This window comes from Mesocricetus auratus, unplaced genomic scaffold (genome assembly GCF_017639785.1).
Source record: "Mesocricetus auratus isolate SY011 unplaced genomic scaffold, BCM_Maur_2.0 Super-Scaffold_100014, whole genome shotgun sequence".
Lineage (NCBI taxonomy): Eukaryota > Metazoa > Chordata > Mammalia > Rodentia > Cricetidae > Mesocricetus > Mesocricetus auratus.
Window position 1 is genome coordinate 1,931,560 of NW_024429197.1, and position 13,237 is coordinate 1,944,796.

Genomic DNA, 13,237 nt, shown 5'->3' on the forward strand with positions numbered 1-13,237 from the left:
GCCATCAAACTGATCTTAGGGGGACATTTCTTTAAGGTGACAACTATGAATGGCAAAGGTATCCTTTAATGCCACACTCTTAGGATGACTTTAAACAATCTTTAAAGTTTGGGTGTGTGCTAAAATGCAGATGTGTGGAGGAGAGGAAAACACATTTAGTGTCTTTTTGTCAGTGAATGAGTCTGAATTTTAAAATTCATTTAGGCTCTTCAGAGAAAGTTATCTTGAGGCATCCTCCTTTCTTAAAGTGTTTTCCAAATATAAGTTAGATGGTTCCCAGGAATTATGAGGCATATGGCAAGAAAAAAAAAGAGTTATGTCTGAATATTTTCTATTGGCCGGGTGGTGGTGGCACACGCTTTAAACCCCAGTACTCGGGAGGCAGAGGCAGGCGAATCTCTGAGTTTGAGAGCAGCCTGGTCTACAAGAGATAGTTCCAGGACAGCTTCCGAAGCCACAGAGAAACCCCGTCTCGAAAAACAAAACCAACCAACCAACCAAACAAACAAACAAAAAGCCTGAATATTTTCTATCAAAATTTGTATGTTTGGGTCCCAGAAGATGGCTTAGTGGGTGTGAGTGCTTGCTGTGCAAGCAAGAGCACCTAAGTTTGAATCTCCAGCACCCTGTTAAAAAACCATCTTTAGCCGGGCGGTGGTGGCGCACGCCTTTAATCCCAGCACTCCGGAGGCAGAGGCAGGCGGATCTCTGTGAGTTTGAGGTTGGGCTGGACTGATAGCCTCCAAAACAATACAGAGAAACCCTGTCTCGTAAAACCAAAAAAAAAAAAAAAAAAAAAAAAGCCATCTTTAGTTGTGCATACTTGAATGTAACAGAGATACATTGCACTTTCCCTGCCCTGAGAGTGGGTCTCATGGAGCCCATGCTGGCCTTGAACATGAGATTGATGTTAAATTGCAAATGTTGGATTCAAATGTAAGTAGTTTTTCTTGTCTTCCTTCCTCCCTCCCTCCCTCCCTCCTCCCTCCCTCCCTCCTCCCTCCCTTCTTCCCTCCCTCTCTCATTCCCTTAATGGTGGAGTCACAGGAGCCACTATGCCCAGTTTAAAACACACTTGGAATGAATACATGAGTCCTACTTTGTTTGCATCCTTTAAACTAGAACCAGTCTTCTAAGAGGAGCTATAAAGGAACTGAAAAACTAAATCTGTGGAAAGCTTTAACACATAGATAAGCAGCTAACCACATTTTACTTGGTATTTTGGTTTCTAATATTTTGCCAAATACACCTGAATACTCTTCTGTGAATTGGTCAAAAAAATCAGAATTTGTATTACTCATTCTGCTTGCTTCCTGATAGCTTAAAAGTTAAAATTTCCGGGGCTGGAGAGATGGCTCAGTGGTTAAAAGCACTGGCTGCTCTTCCAGAGGACCTGAGTTCAATTTCCAGAAACCATGTGGTGGCTCAACAACCATCCATAATGAGATCTGATGCCCTTTTCTGGCCTGCAGGTGTACATGCAGGCAGAATACTGTGTGTGTATAATAAATAAGTAAATCTTTTTTTAAAAAGTTAAAATTTCCATCACTGTGAGTTCAAGGCCAGCCTGGTTTATAGAACAAGCTCCAGGACAGGCTTCAAAGCTATAAAGAGAAGCCCTGTCTCCAAAAGTTAAAATTTCCTAGATCTAGGGTATTTGGATAATGTGTATCATTTATGGCAGAGTTTCCCTATTGTTTTTTTTCTTGTTTGTTTTTGTTTTTCCAGACAGGGTTTCTCTTTGTAGTCCCGATTATAGCCCAGGCTAGACTCAATCTCAGAGATATGCCTGCCTCTGCCCCTTGAGTGCCTGTATCACCACTGCCCAGGCTTCCTTATTTTTTTTTAAAGTGGAGATTAACACTGCACTTGGGTTTTTAAAGGATGAATGGGGCAGTATAGTGTCAAATGTCATTAATCCCAACACTGGCAGAGGCAAGCATAAGGAGTCCAGGCCAGCTCAAACAAACAAAATGATCTATGATTGTATATGCTAATGACATTAACACTTTGTTCATTATGCGATCCATTGTATGTGTTGATTTATTGTAGTCAAGTATTCAGAGAAACCCTTAATTGACTGAGCCGCTGACTTCCAAAAATCATTTCACTGGACTGGTGATCTGTGGCTCAGATGGTATGCACAGAAACTCTGGGTTTGATCCCCAGCCCTACAGTGCAAAATTAGTAACCCCAAAGTAATTTTTTTTTTTTTTGGTTTTTCGAGACAGGGTTTCTCTGGCTTTGGAGGCTGTCCTGGAACTCACTTGGTAGTCCAGGCTGGTCTCGAACTCACAGAGATCCGCCTGCCTCTGCCTCCCGAGTGCTGGGATTAAAGGCGTGCGCCACCAACGCCCGGCCCCCAAAGTAATTTTGCTATGACTTTTTCTTTCCAATTATGAAAGTGAAGAGGAGTTTAGAAAATGCAGAGGAATTTCTGGTTACTTATTGGTTTTTTGACACTGGGTTTCTTTGTGTGGCCCTGGCTGTCCTGGAACTCACTGCCTCCCAAGTGCTGGGATTAAAGGTGTGTGCCACCATATCTAGCTTTGTGTTTTGGTATGTATGTATGTATGTATGTATGTCTATTTAATATATGTTCTAGCTGGTCAAAGCAGCTCATTCCTATAATCCCAATATAGAGACAGTATGATTAGTTCAAGGCCATCCTTAATTATATGGCAACTTTTAGGCCATTCTTGTTTTTGTTTGTTTGTTTTTTCAAGACAGGGTTTCTCTGTATTGCTTTGGAACCTGTCCTGGAACTAGCTCTTGTAGACCAGGTTGGTCTTGAACTCACAGAGATCCACCTGCCTCTACCTCCCGAATGCTGGGATTAAAGGCATGAGCTACCACCGCCCAGATTTTAGGTCATTCTTAGTCATGGGAAGCTATTCTCAAACAAGAAAAAACTTCAGATTCTATCACCCAAGACAACCATGATTTACATTATAAGTATTCCTCTAGTGTATTTTCAGCCTAATTCCACAAATATTAATAATTCTGGTTTTTTTGTTGTTTTTCGAGACAGGGTTTCTCTGTATTGTTTTGGAGGCTGTCGGTCCAGCCTGGCCTCGAACTCACAGAGATCTGCCTGCCCCTGCCTCCCGAGTGCTGGGATTTCTTCTATGTTACTGAGTTCGAAAGCATATGAGGGCTGGACGGTGGTGGCGCACGCCTTTAATCCCAGCACTCGGGAGGCAGAGGCAGGTGGATCTCTGTGAGTTCGAGGCCAGGCTGGACCGACAGCCTCCAAAACAATACAGAGAAACCCTGTCTCGTAAAACCAAAAAAAAAAAAAAAAAAAAAAAAAGACATAGCAGCAGCATTTGTACAAAGGGCAAAATCTTCCCCTGAACAATTGTCTTAGGAAAAAGAAGGGTAGAAAGTTAGGGACTGATTCTCTAAGAAAGACAGTTATTCTGTTTCTGGTAAGCTAGAAAGGACATAGGATACACTATTTAGTTCTCTGCGAGTGATGAACATAGACAGAGAAATATTAGCTTCCTGCAAGAGTGTTCTACAGGACTAGGTAGACAATCTCCACCTTTTGGGAGTCTTGTAATTTATGTAGGTAATTGTTATGGTGGAAGCTTCACCCCAGCCCCTGGCATCCATATACCCATACAAGTCTGGGATGTTCTGGTGGAAGTTCTACTCTAGCCCCTCTCCCCTATCTCTCTCCAAACCCTGCTGCATCTTAGGAAGTTCACTCAATGATGACCCCTCCCCTAGAGATGCTCAAGACCACTCCCACAGGGTATTTAAAATTCTCCCAGAAAATAGGCTTGTAGTTTTTCTGTCTCTCTTTACTGTCTCCTCCCTGGGGAGCTGGAAGGCCATCCAGGAGCATTGTATCCATTAAACGTGGTCTTTAAAATTCGGTTTGATTTGGATTGCTGCATCAGCAGAGAGGCTTATCTGGGTACAGAAACTTTTCAATAATTTCCCCAGGCTGCTCAATACTTTGCTTATAGAATGTTCTCTTTCACCACTAGACTCTCAGAAATAGCAATAATTCAAATACTTTTATTTTTTAATTATTTTTGGGGAACAACCCCATCCTTGGTTATAACGAGCTAGTCAGAGATTGCTATTGTCCTGTTTTCATGTGCTTAGGGCTTCGGTCATTTTAGAGCTAGTTGATGTATTTTTTTTATATGATAGCTTTTAGAAGAGATGCATATATTTTAAGTACATGCCTTCTTATCAAACAGCTTAATTTCAACAGCTTGGGATTCAGTGTATAACTGTCTTTATTAAATATCTGGTGATTATTCTGCCCTACTGCCTCAGCAGGGATATTAATTTATCCACTCTAGTGTCTATGTTAATGTTCAAAGCCTGTGTCTAGGGCTCAGAAGCTTTCCCCATCTTGGCTTCCACTACGCATGACTGAACTCTTTGAGCATGTCTAGCATGCTAAATACAGCAGCTCTTCACAGTGTGAAAATAGGACTTGATTAAAAGCAAATCTATTTTAATTCCCCTTTGCAAATGACACTGCTTTAATGTCACCTTTCTGAATTCTCTCTAATATTCTAATGAAATGCAGTTCATCCATTTTCACAGGAGAACCACAACCTACATTTTCATAGGTTTTGCAGTGATGTGGTGGGTTAGACCTGAAACCCTTCTGTTTCTCCTTTTGTTATGAGCATCAGTTACTAAGATTTATTTACTTAGTTTTTTTTTTAAAACAGGTTTCTCTAGGTTTCCCTGGCTTTCCTGGAACTTGATCTGTAGACCAGGCTGGCTTCAAGCTCAGAGATCTGCCTGCAGAACTCTGCCTCCTGAGTGCTGGGGTTAAAGGCATGAAACCCCATGTTCATCTCTGTTTTTATTTCTAATTATGTGTGTGTTTCTTGTGTGGGTTCGATCAGGATCATGAAGATGCCCTTAACAAGTCAGAGGCTGCCTGGAGCAACGGCTCAGTGGTGAAGAACAGTAGCTGCTCTTCCAGACGACCTGGGTTCAATTCCCAGCACCCACATGGCAGCTCACAACTGTCTGTATTTCCAGTTCCAGGGTATCCAACAGCCTCACACCAATTCACATAAAATAAAGTTGGATGAAATAAAAAAAATAAAAAAAGAAGTCAGAGGCCTGGAATACATGGGCAGTTACATGTGATTAACTGTGAGCCATACTGAGTGTTGAGAACCTAACTTAGACTTCTGAAAGAACAGTAATCACTCTTAACTGCTGAGTCATCTCTCCAGTCTTGACCTAAGACTTAAAAAAGAAAAAAGAAAGCAGAAAATTAAGTAGACTGCTTTTTTGTTTGTTCCTCTTTGTTTTGGTCTCCCATTCTATGGAAACTTACAAAAATACAGGCTCATGAAGACATCCCCCTTAAGTATTTTGTAACACTGATGGAAACGGAAAACAGCTTTACCAGTGTTTCCTGATGTGTTGCCAGCAAAAAATGCAAAGCACTGAGAAAATGAAACACTCCATTCCCGGCTATGCAAAAATTACTTGCTTGTCCCTTGCATTGTTAATCAACAGCTTTTGCAATAGAAAAGGTCAGAAATCAGAAGCAAGCCAGTGATTACTGAATCCACTTGTTTTTCTCTCGGTGTTTTGCTCCTCCCCCATTTACTTATTTTTCCGGGTGTGTATGAGCCATTGCACTCATGTGTTGGTAAGAGCACAACTGGAAGGAGTTGGTTCTGTCCTCCCACCATGTGAGGTTGGAGCTTGGTGGGAAGCACTTTTACCTGAGTTATTCAATGGCTCCCTGTACTTGGATTTTTTTTTCATTTTTTTTTTTTTCTGTGACAGGGTGTCACTATGTATCCCTGACTGTCCTGGAACTCAGAAAGATTATCCTGCCTCTGCCTCCCGAGTGCTGGAGTTAAAGGCATGCACCATCCAGCTAAAACCAGGGCTTCTTCCATGCTCCCGAAGTACTTTCCCAACTGAGCTGTGTCAGTAGCAGACCTCTGTTTTGTTTTTTGTCTTGAGCCAGGGATTTACTCTGCAGCTCAGGCTGGCTTTGAGTAAATGATTTCCCCTTCGCCTCTGAAGTGCTGGCTCCCATTTGTAATGTATGGATTTGGGGACTTGTTTAGTTCTGTGAATGTCCTAAAATCATTTCAAGTGATCAAACTGGCTGAAGTCAGGTATATTAAATCCAGTATAGAGTGTTAAACCAATACAAGAAAGGGTACTGCGTCTTATACTCAGATTCCACCACCATCCGGAAACTTAGACTGTGTGGCAGACTAAAATGAACAAATAAGAAAGAAAAAAGCTAGCAGTTCACCCTTTGTAGAACAAAAGAAACAATTATGTGCAAGTGACCCCAGATAGTATTGCTTTTGTTTATGATTTTCCCAATGCAAAATACTGCATTCAGTTGGTGTAGCAGTATGGTGGTCAGTTCTGTAGTCTCAGTACCGGGAGGCTGAGGCAGAATTAGATGTTTGAGACTAGCCTGAGCTAGTATGAGTCCCTTTCCCAGAATACAAACAACTGCTCTGAAAGACTCTTCCAAATTATGCCAAGCAAGCAAGCAAACAAACAAACAAAAAAGCAACAGCAAGCACTGGGACTGTAGCTCAATGATTAGAGCCCTTGTTAGGCGAGGTCCTTAGTCAGAACCCTAGACTGAGTGTTCTATGCACTTTGAACATAAAAAGAGTCTAGGATGTACCTGAAGCACCATTTTATTTTTGTGTATGAAGAGTTAAAGTATGAGTTTGCTGACTGTTTTCATGAGCTAGATTTCCCCCCTGTTATTCTACAGTTGCATTGTAAGAGGGCTCGATATAAAAGGTCAACTGCAGTTTCAAAAGCTTGGAAAGGCTGGAGGTCTAACCCTCCCTGTTTAGATAACAAACTCTCCGCGGGTAACTGTATGAGACGCCTGTATCATTTCAGCTCTAGTTCCTGTGTACGGTAACGATGAGCAAAGAGACATCTTGGAAAAGGTTTCGCAAGCTCCTATATAAAAAGTTGCTTAATGTTACAAGCCAATGATTCTTGGGAGGGATGGGTTTCTGCAGCGGTAGTTCCCTTGTCTGGGCGGTGAAAAGGGCGTCTTGGTCCCGACCACTTTCCCAAGCAGGCGGGGATCCAGGCGTCCGGAAACGGTCAGGGGCGGGACACAGGGCGGACAGGCTTGGGGACTTTGGCCTCTAGAAACCGCTGTGCCTCGAAGCTAACCCGGTTCTCTCCTGTTTCCCCAGAGCAAAGCCTGCCCGCGGGGAGAAGCTGCCCCAGCATCCCTGGACGCCTCGGGCAGCCAGCCTCCCGCCGCGCGTCGCGCCTGCGCAGTAAGCAGAGTGCGCGGGCGCCGCTTCCCGGCTCCGCATTCCTCCCACTTCGGGGCTCCGCGCGCCTGCGCGCCAGCTGGGAGGAACTCGGCGTCGGGGCGGGAGGACGCGCGCGCGCCCGCGGCCAGGGGGCGGTGGCCAGGCGGCGGGAGGCGGGCCACGCGCGCCGGTGGGAAGCGTCCGGCAGCCACAGCGCCGGCTCCGTCGTAGTCGCGGCCGCCCGGGTCTCGCTCGCCCCTCCTCCCGCTCCCCCGCCCGCCGCCGCCCGCGCGCATGCGCCGCCGGAGCGCGAGGGTCGGCTTCGGGTGTGTGGTGGCGGCAGAGCGGAGCTGCGAGGCCCGAGAGTCAGAACCTGGGGGAAAGGGATGGTCTCTGCACCGGGGGGAGCCGGAGGAGCCGCCGCCGCTGCCGACGCCACCGCCGCAGCCGCCGCCGCCGCCGCCCCGGCGCCCGCCTCCCTGCGCTGACGGCCGCGTACGAAGCCGGCGAGGGGGAGCCAGCCACCACGGTCGCCGGCTCGCCGCCCAGCATGGTCCGGGAAACCAGGCATCTCTGGGTGGGAAACTTACCGGAGAACGTACGGGAAGAGAAGATCATCGAGCATTTCAAACGGTGAGTGACACGAGGCCCGGGGCCGCGCTGGCACCTCGGGCGCCTCTCCGGCCCGTTGCTGGCCACGGGCGGAGCGGCGACGCGCGGCTGGCTCCGGCTTTCTGGGCGGGCGGCTGCCGTGCGGCCACCGAGGGAGCGGGAGCGGTGGGTCCCGCGGGTTCGCCTCTTTGCGCGCCGCTCCGCTCCCCAGTATAACGCGGCCGGCCGGTCGGCCGGGTCCCGGAGCGCCCGCAGAGTCGGGGCTGTGCGGACGCCGGTAGCCGCGCCGGGCATCGTGCGGCACCGGGAGGTGGCAGGCGCCCGGAGCAGGGACCGCTCTCGGAAGATTAGTGCAGCGGTAGATGCTTCTGCTGTCGGCGCGGCTGGGTGGAGCGGGCTGCCTGGTGCTCGGCTGCGGCTAGATGGGCTGCCTGTGTCCCGGGGCTCGTGGGGAAGGGAGCGTGGACGCCAAGGCGCCGCGGATGCATTCCCGCGCCGCTTGGTGACCGAGCGGTTTTTACACTAGATCGTCCACCTTCAAATTCGTTAATGAAATAGCCAAAAAAGTGCAAATCTTTAGCGATTAGGTGTGACTTTTCAGTTTCTCTAAATACTTTTTGCGTGTGAAAGATAAAAATAAATGTTGCTTTTCATAGGCGTTGGTAGCATTCAGCTCTTGTTGCTTGCTCCAAGAAACGTGTGTCCGGTAACTGGTAGAGGCCTCAGAATGCAACCCTACATACAATGAGGATTTATTCATACTTTGACTCATTGAGAAAGAAAACAGCAATCTGTGATCGCTCGTGGAAATTAAGTTTTTCCTGATAGCCAATACCCTGGAAGGTTCCAAGTTGGGCGTACTCTGAATTCCCACTTATCTAGTGGGTGAAGGGGGGTGAAATTAGGGGCGCATCCTTATTAGAGTCAGCCCGGGGAAACAGGGTTGTGCCGCCGGGTCTGGAGCCCCTTTGAGGCGGCCTGGGGAGCGTGAGCGCCTTTCTTTCCGTCTGATGGGGGACCATTGATTCTGTTGGCCGTTGCTGTTACCGGGGTATTAAATCTTCGCCTCTGGGGCGCGCGTGTGCGCGTGCCCGCGTGTGAAAAGGAGCTGGGCATAGTGAGGCCATTCATAACCTGCCGGGCTGTCCTCCGCAGGCCTGGGGGAGGTGCGCGCTGCCCGGGACTCCCGGTGTTTACTACGTTGTTCCTGAGATGCGGGAGAGGGGGAGGCCGGGAGACGCAGTTGGCCTCCGTGCCGCCGGCTCAAGGGGGACTGCAGCAGCTGGAGCGCGAGCAGATGGGAACTTTCTCTGCCGGGGCTGCTCCACCCCTCACTCGCCCCAGGTCCCTGCCCTCTAGGAGCGTATCTTCCATGTTGAGGAGAAAACACTTAGCGGGTTGTTTGGCAGTGGAAACCCTCAGCGAAGTGCTCCCTTTAATTTCCTGGTGGATCTCCCGTGGGTCTCTGCATGGGAAATTGATAACGCACCGACGTGCAAACACGTGCATTGTCGCATTCGCTCTGCTCCTGTGTTCTGTGGTCAGACTTGACGTTTCACATTATGCAGATTTCAGATACACTGCTTGCCTCAGACTTGGAGTTTGACCCCCTGTGCAAGATGTGGGAGAGCAGCGAGGAAGTGGTCGGGCACAGTTTTGGGAGGCGTGGAAGCGTGGTGCCGTGGTCCGGCTGGTGTGAATGACTCTCTAAGATGGCGGCCAGGACCCACTTTATGTGGGAATCGGCGGAGCCGCTCAGAATGCACGAGAGGGAGGGAGGAGGCGCGCAGGAGGGCTGTCTGGCGAGCAGAGGAACGCCGCGCTAGCAGAAGGTTCACCCGCACTTTGCTGATCCTGCGTTTACAGCAGCATTTACCTGATGTAGATGGAGCAAAAGCAGATGCTCTTGGTAAAAAGCGGGTTATTTGAAGCCTCTGCAGACATGTGTCCCCGAAACTCTTCCTGTAAAGGCTACAGTTCTCACTTTCAAAGGAATGGATTTTATTTGGGTAGTACACCTTTAATGGGCGCAGAGCATGAGAAGGTAACAGAAAGTAATCTCCCTCTCCCTCTTGACCCTGGAATTCCCAGTTCTCATGTTCCTCCACTTAGCCCCAAACAGGTACTCCCTGTTTCTGGTTTCTTGCTTTATCTTTCTGCCTGCAAGAAATGTTGTAGGCGATCCAGCTGTGGAGCTAAGTTACCCAGCCTTTTATCAGTATCATGGAATGTGTTTTGTTAAATGTAATCGCTACTAGGAAGGAAAACAGAATTTGAATCATTGACTCGAAAGGGATGAAAAGGCACTAAAATGATAAGAAAACTTAATGGCGTTCAACCTTTGTGCCTTGTAGACCTCAGAATTAGAAAATCCACGAGAAGCCTGTATTAAAACCGAACCACAGTGCCTGCTTCTACCCTTTTCCCTAGCTGATTGCAACATTAACTAATAACTGTTTTACAGGATTAAGAGGTGTATACTGGGAATACATTACATAAAACGCTCTGAAGAGGAATGTTCTTTTAACAGTGGTTAGGCTTTTGCAGTAGGTATTTGGATTAAAAGGACAACAGAAAACCATGGAGGCTTAGTCATACAGCCATGGAGGCCGAAAATAAGGGTCTCCCTCTCAGTTTGTGTTTTGATCAGTGCTTTCACTGTACAGAAGGTAGAGAGAAGGGTTCCAAAGAAAGAACATAGAGTATTTTCTTTTGTAAAGCTTGGCCTTAACCTTCTTGCATATAATAAGTCTTCTGTGTTCCCTCTCTATATGACTTTACGTATGCTAAATTAAGAAAATTAAACGACTGTTTCTAAATAGGGTTTTAGTTAACAAAGATTCATTACAGGGCCACAATGCAAAGTCCTTTCCTTTGTATATTAGCGGAGTTGAAGCGTTGGAGGGAGGAATTACACAACAATTGGCTGCTGTCTTGGAGGAGAGAGGTGTGTGCAGAGGCGACTCCTTGAATTAGAATGAGCAAATGAATAGAGTCCCTTAAAGATCTAAACATTGTTTTTGCCTTATTTTCAGATTTAAGTAAGTCACATACTGGATTTTTCTCATCCATCCACCCCCGGTCCTTTACAGACAGGTTAAATATTATGTAGTTGTCGACTGAGGTGTTCCTTCTTTAAACATTTTGTTAAAGAATGAGACTGGTTAAACAATCCTTTTTTAATTTAAAATGTTTTAGCACAATGGTTTTTCTGTTAAAGGTCATTATGAACATTCAGGTATCTTTTTGGTCACAACAAAGTAATACCAGCGCTTCTTCATCCCTATTTTCTAACAAGGATATTTTTAGATGCCATCATATCTGTGCCCTTTCTTTGCTTCCGGTCAGATGATTTCAGTGGAGTTACCTCTAGTTTTGATTATTGTGATTTTTGAATATCTATTTTCATGGTGGGCTTATTTTTTGAAAAAAGCTCAGGAAAATTCAGTTATCTTGAAATAGCATTAAAATTAATATAGAATGCTTAAGATGTATTTTATTTCTTGTAAAAAATGTGTGTGGCAGATTAGAGGAACATATAGGGCTCCTTTCAAGGCAGCATGTTGGCGTTTGTCTTGGAGAAGGCACTTGGCTTTCAGTCTCCTGGTTGCTTTGGGTTATACTGTTTAGTATGCTTATGAAGAGGCTTCAGACTTGGTTTATGAGATATTTTTAGCCCTGTTAACTAACACTGAAGCTTTGGAAAATTTTTATGTAGAATGTTATAAAGATAGTAGTTGTGATGGGAGCAAAGCTTTTCTAAGTGGTTTCCAACTTAGGCTTTCCCTTAGTTTGAGGAGTTAGTTGCATTTTACTTATCTCTGGTATGGTTTGTTTTTAACTTTAGTTAGTATTTTTGAGTCAGGGTCTTTCTCATTCCGGGCTGCCATGGTAGTCAGTATTTGATTGGATAGCCCAGTCTGGCTTTATGCTCTACCCGCCAGGTTCTGGAATTACAGGCCTGACCCATTAGACTCTACCACATTTTAAAAAGTATTTAAACTACTTCATGAAAACTTGAATGTCCAGTTGGAGATTATATATCTTTTCTATAACTTTTTTTTTTGCTCTCTATCTTTATTTCAGCTGAGGATGGAACCAGGGTCTCAGCCATCCCAGTGTTCAGAATGAACTATGAAACTTGAGCAGACACAAAAATTAAGCTTCTACATTTGACTATTGGATGACTTTTTAAAAATCTTTTTTAAAAGTAAAAAAAACTATGTGAAATGCTGTATTTTGCTTGCGATAAATCTGCATGGCATGCATGTCTGGTGCCCACGGAGGCTAGGAGGCTAGAGAGGGTGTGGACTTCTGGGACTGAAATTAGAGAAGGTTATGAGCCACCATGTGAGTGTTGGGAACTGGACTTGAGTCTTCTGGAAGAGTAGCAAGTGGTGAGGCATTTCTTGTGCCCCCAGCTTGTGATGTCTTGAGTCATGCACACTGGTTTCCAGTGTGATGTTTTGAGTCATGCACACTGGTTTCCAGTGTGATGTTTTGAGTCATGCACACTGGTTTCCAGTGTGATGTTTTGAGTCATGCACACTGGTTTCCAGTGTGATGTTTTGAGTCATGCACACTGGTTTCCAGTGCGTCTTTGCATATTTCAGATAGTTCCCCTCCCACATGGCCCTGTCCACTAAGTTAAAAGTTACAGTGTCAGAGCCCGTGGTGCTGAACTCCTTTAATCCCAGAGAGCTGCAGATGCAGGAAGATGTCTGTGAGCCCCAGCACCCTGCCCTTAAAAAAAAAAAAAAAAAAAAAAAAAAAAGGCTGGACAGTGGTGGCATAAACCAAACATTCACTGAATTTATGCTAGGATTTTTGTCATTCTGCTGTAGACTATTTAGACACCCCATTTTTCACTTTCCCCCCTTTTTCTTTTCTTCCTTTTTTTTTTTTTTTTTTTTTTTTGGAGACTGGGTTTCACTGTGTAGTCCTGGCTGTCCTGGAACTCACAGCTGTTCGTGAACTCATAGAGATAGATCTGCCTATGCCTTGAGCACTGGGACTAAAGGCGTGCATCACCACCGACCTGCACTTTTTTAAAAAATAAATTGAGACAGGGTCTCTTTAATGTACTCTTGGCTGGCCCTGGTACTCAATATGTAGCCCAGTCTGGCTTCCAGTGCCTCCTGCCTCTGCCTCACAATTGCTGGGATTCAGCCACCATGCTGGGTTGCTTTGTGTTTTCGAGGCAGGGTCTGGCCTTGAATTTGCTGGTTTGAGGATGACCTTGAATTTTGATCCTTCTGCCTTCTGCCTTCTAAGTGCTGGGGTAATAGTGTGACCTGTCAGGCCTGGTTTACATGGCTCTCAACATCAAACCTAAAGCTTCATGCAGGGTAGGCAAGCAGTCT

The 13,237-nt window shown here is 46.0% G+C and overlaps 2 protein-coding genes across 4 annotated transcripts in view; one reads left to right on the forward strand and one right to left on the reverse strand.

Moving 5' to 3' along the window:
• Nucleotides 1-6,689: 6,689 nt before the first annotated feature.
• LOC121144156 lies at nucleotides 6,690-8,911 on the reverse strand. The gene is made up of 2 exons (XM_040757500.1): nucleotides 7,853-8,911; nucleotides 6,690-7,635 (listed from the first exon to the last, which is right to left on the reverse strand). The coding sequence occupies exons 1-2, from the start codon at nucleotides 8,166-8,168 to the stop codon at nucleotides 7,169-7,171; spliced, it is 783 nt and encodes a 260-aa protein (XP_040613434.1). The 5' UTR covers nucleotides 8,169-8,911; the 3' UTR covers nucleotides 6,690-7,168.
• Spen (spen family transcriptional repressor) overlaps nucleotides 7,629-13,237 on the forward strand; it is a 68,091-nt gene continuing 62,482 nt past the window's right edge. For all 3 annotated transcript variants that reach the window (XM_005081085.4, XM_040757497.1, XM_013121245.3), the window contains exon 1: nucleotides 7,629-7,895. In XM_005081085.4, coding sequence (XP_005081142.1) covers nucleotides 7,813-7,895 — 83 coding nt within the window. In that variant the 5' untranslated portion in view covers nucleotides 7,629-7,812. The remainder of the gene's footprint in view (nucleotides 7,896-13,237) is intronic.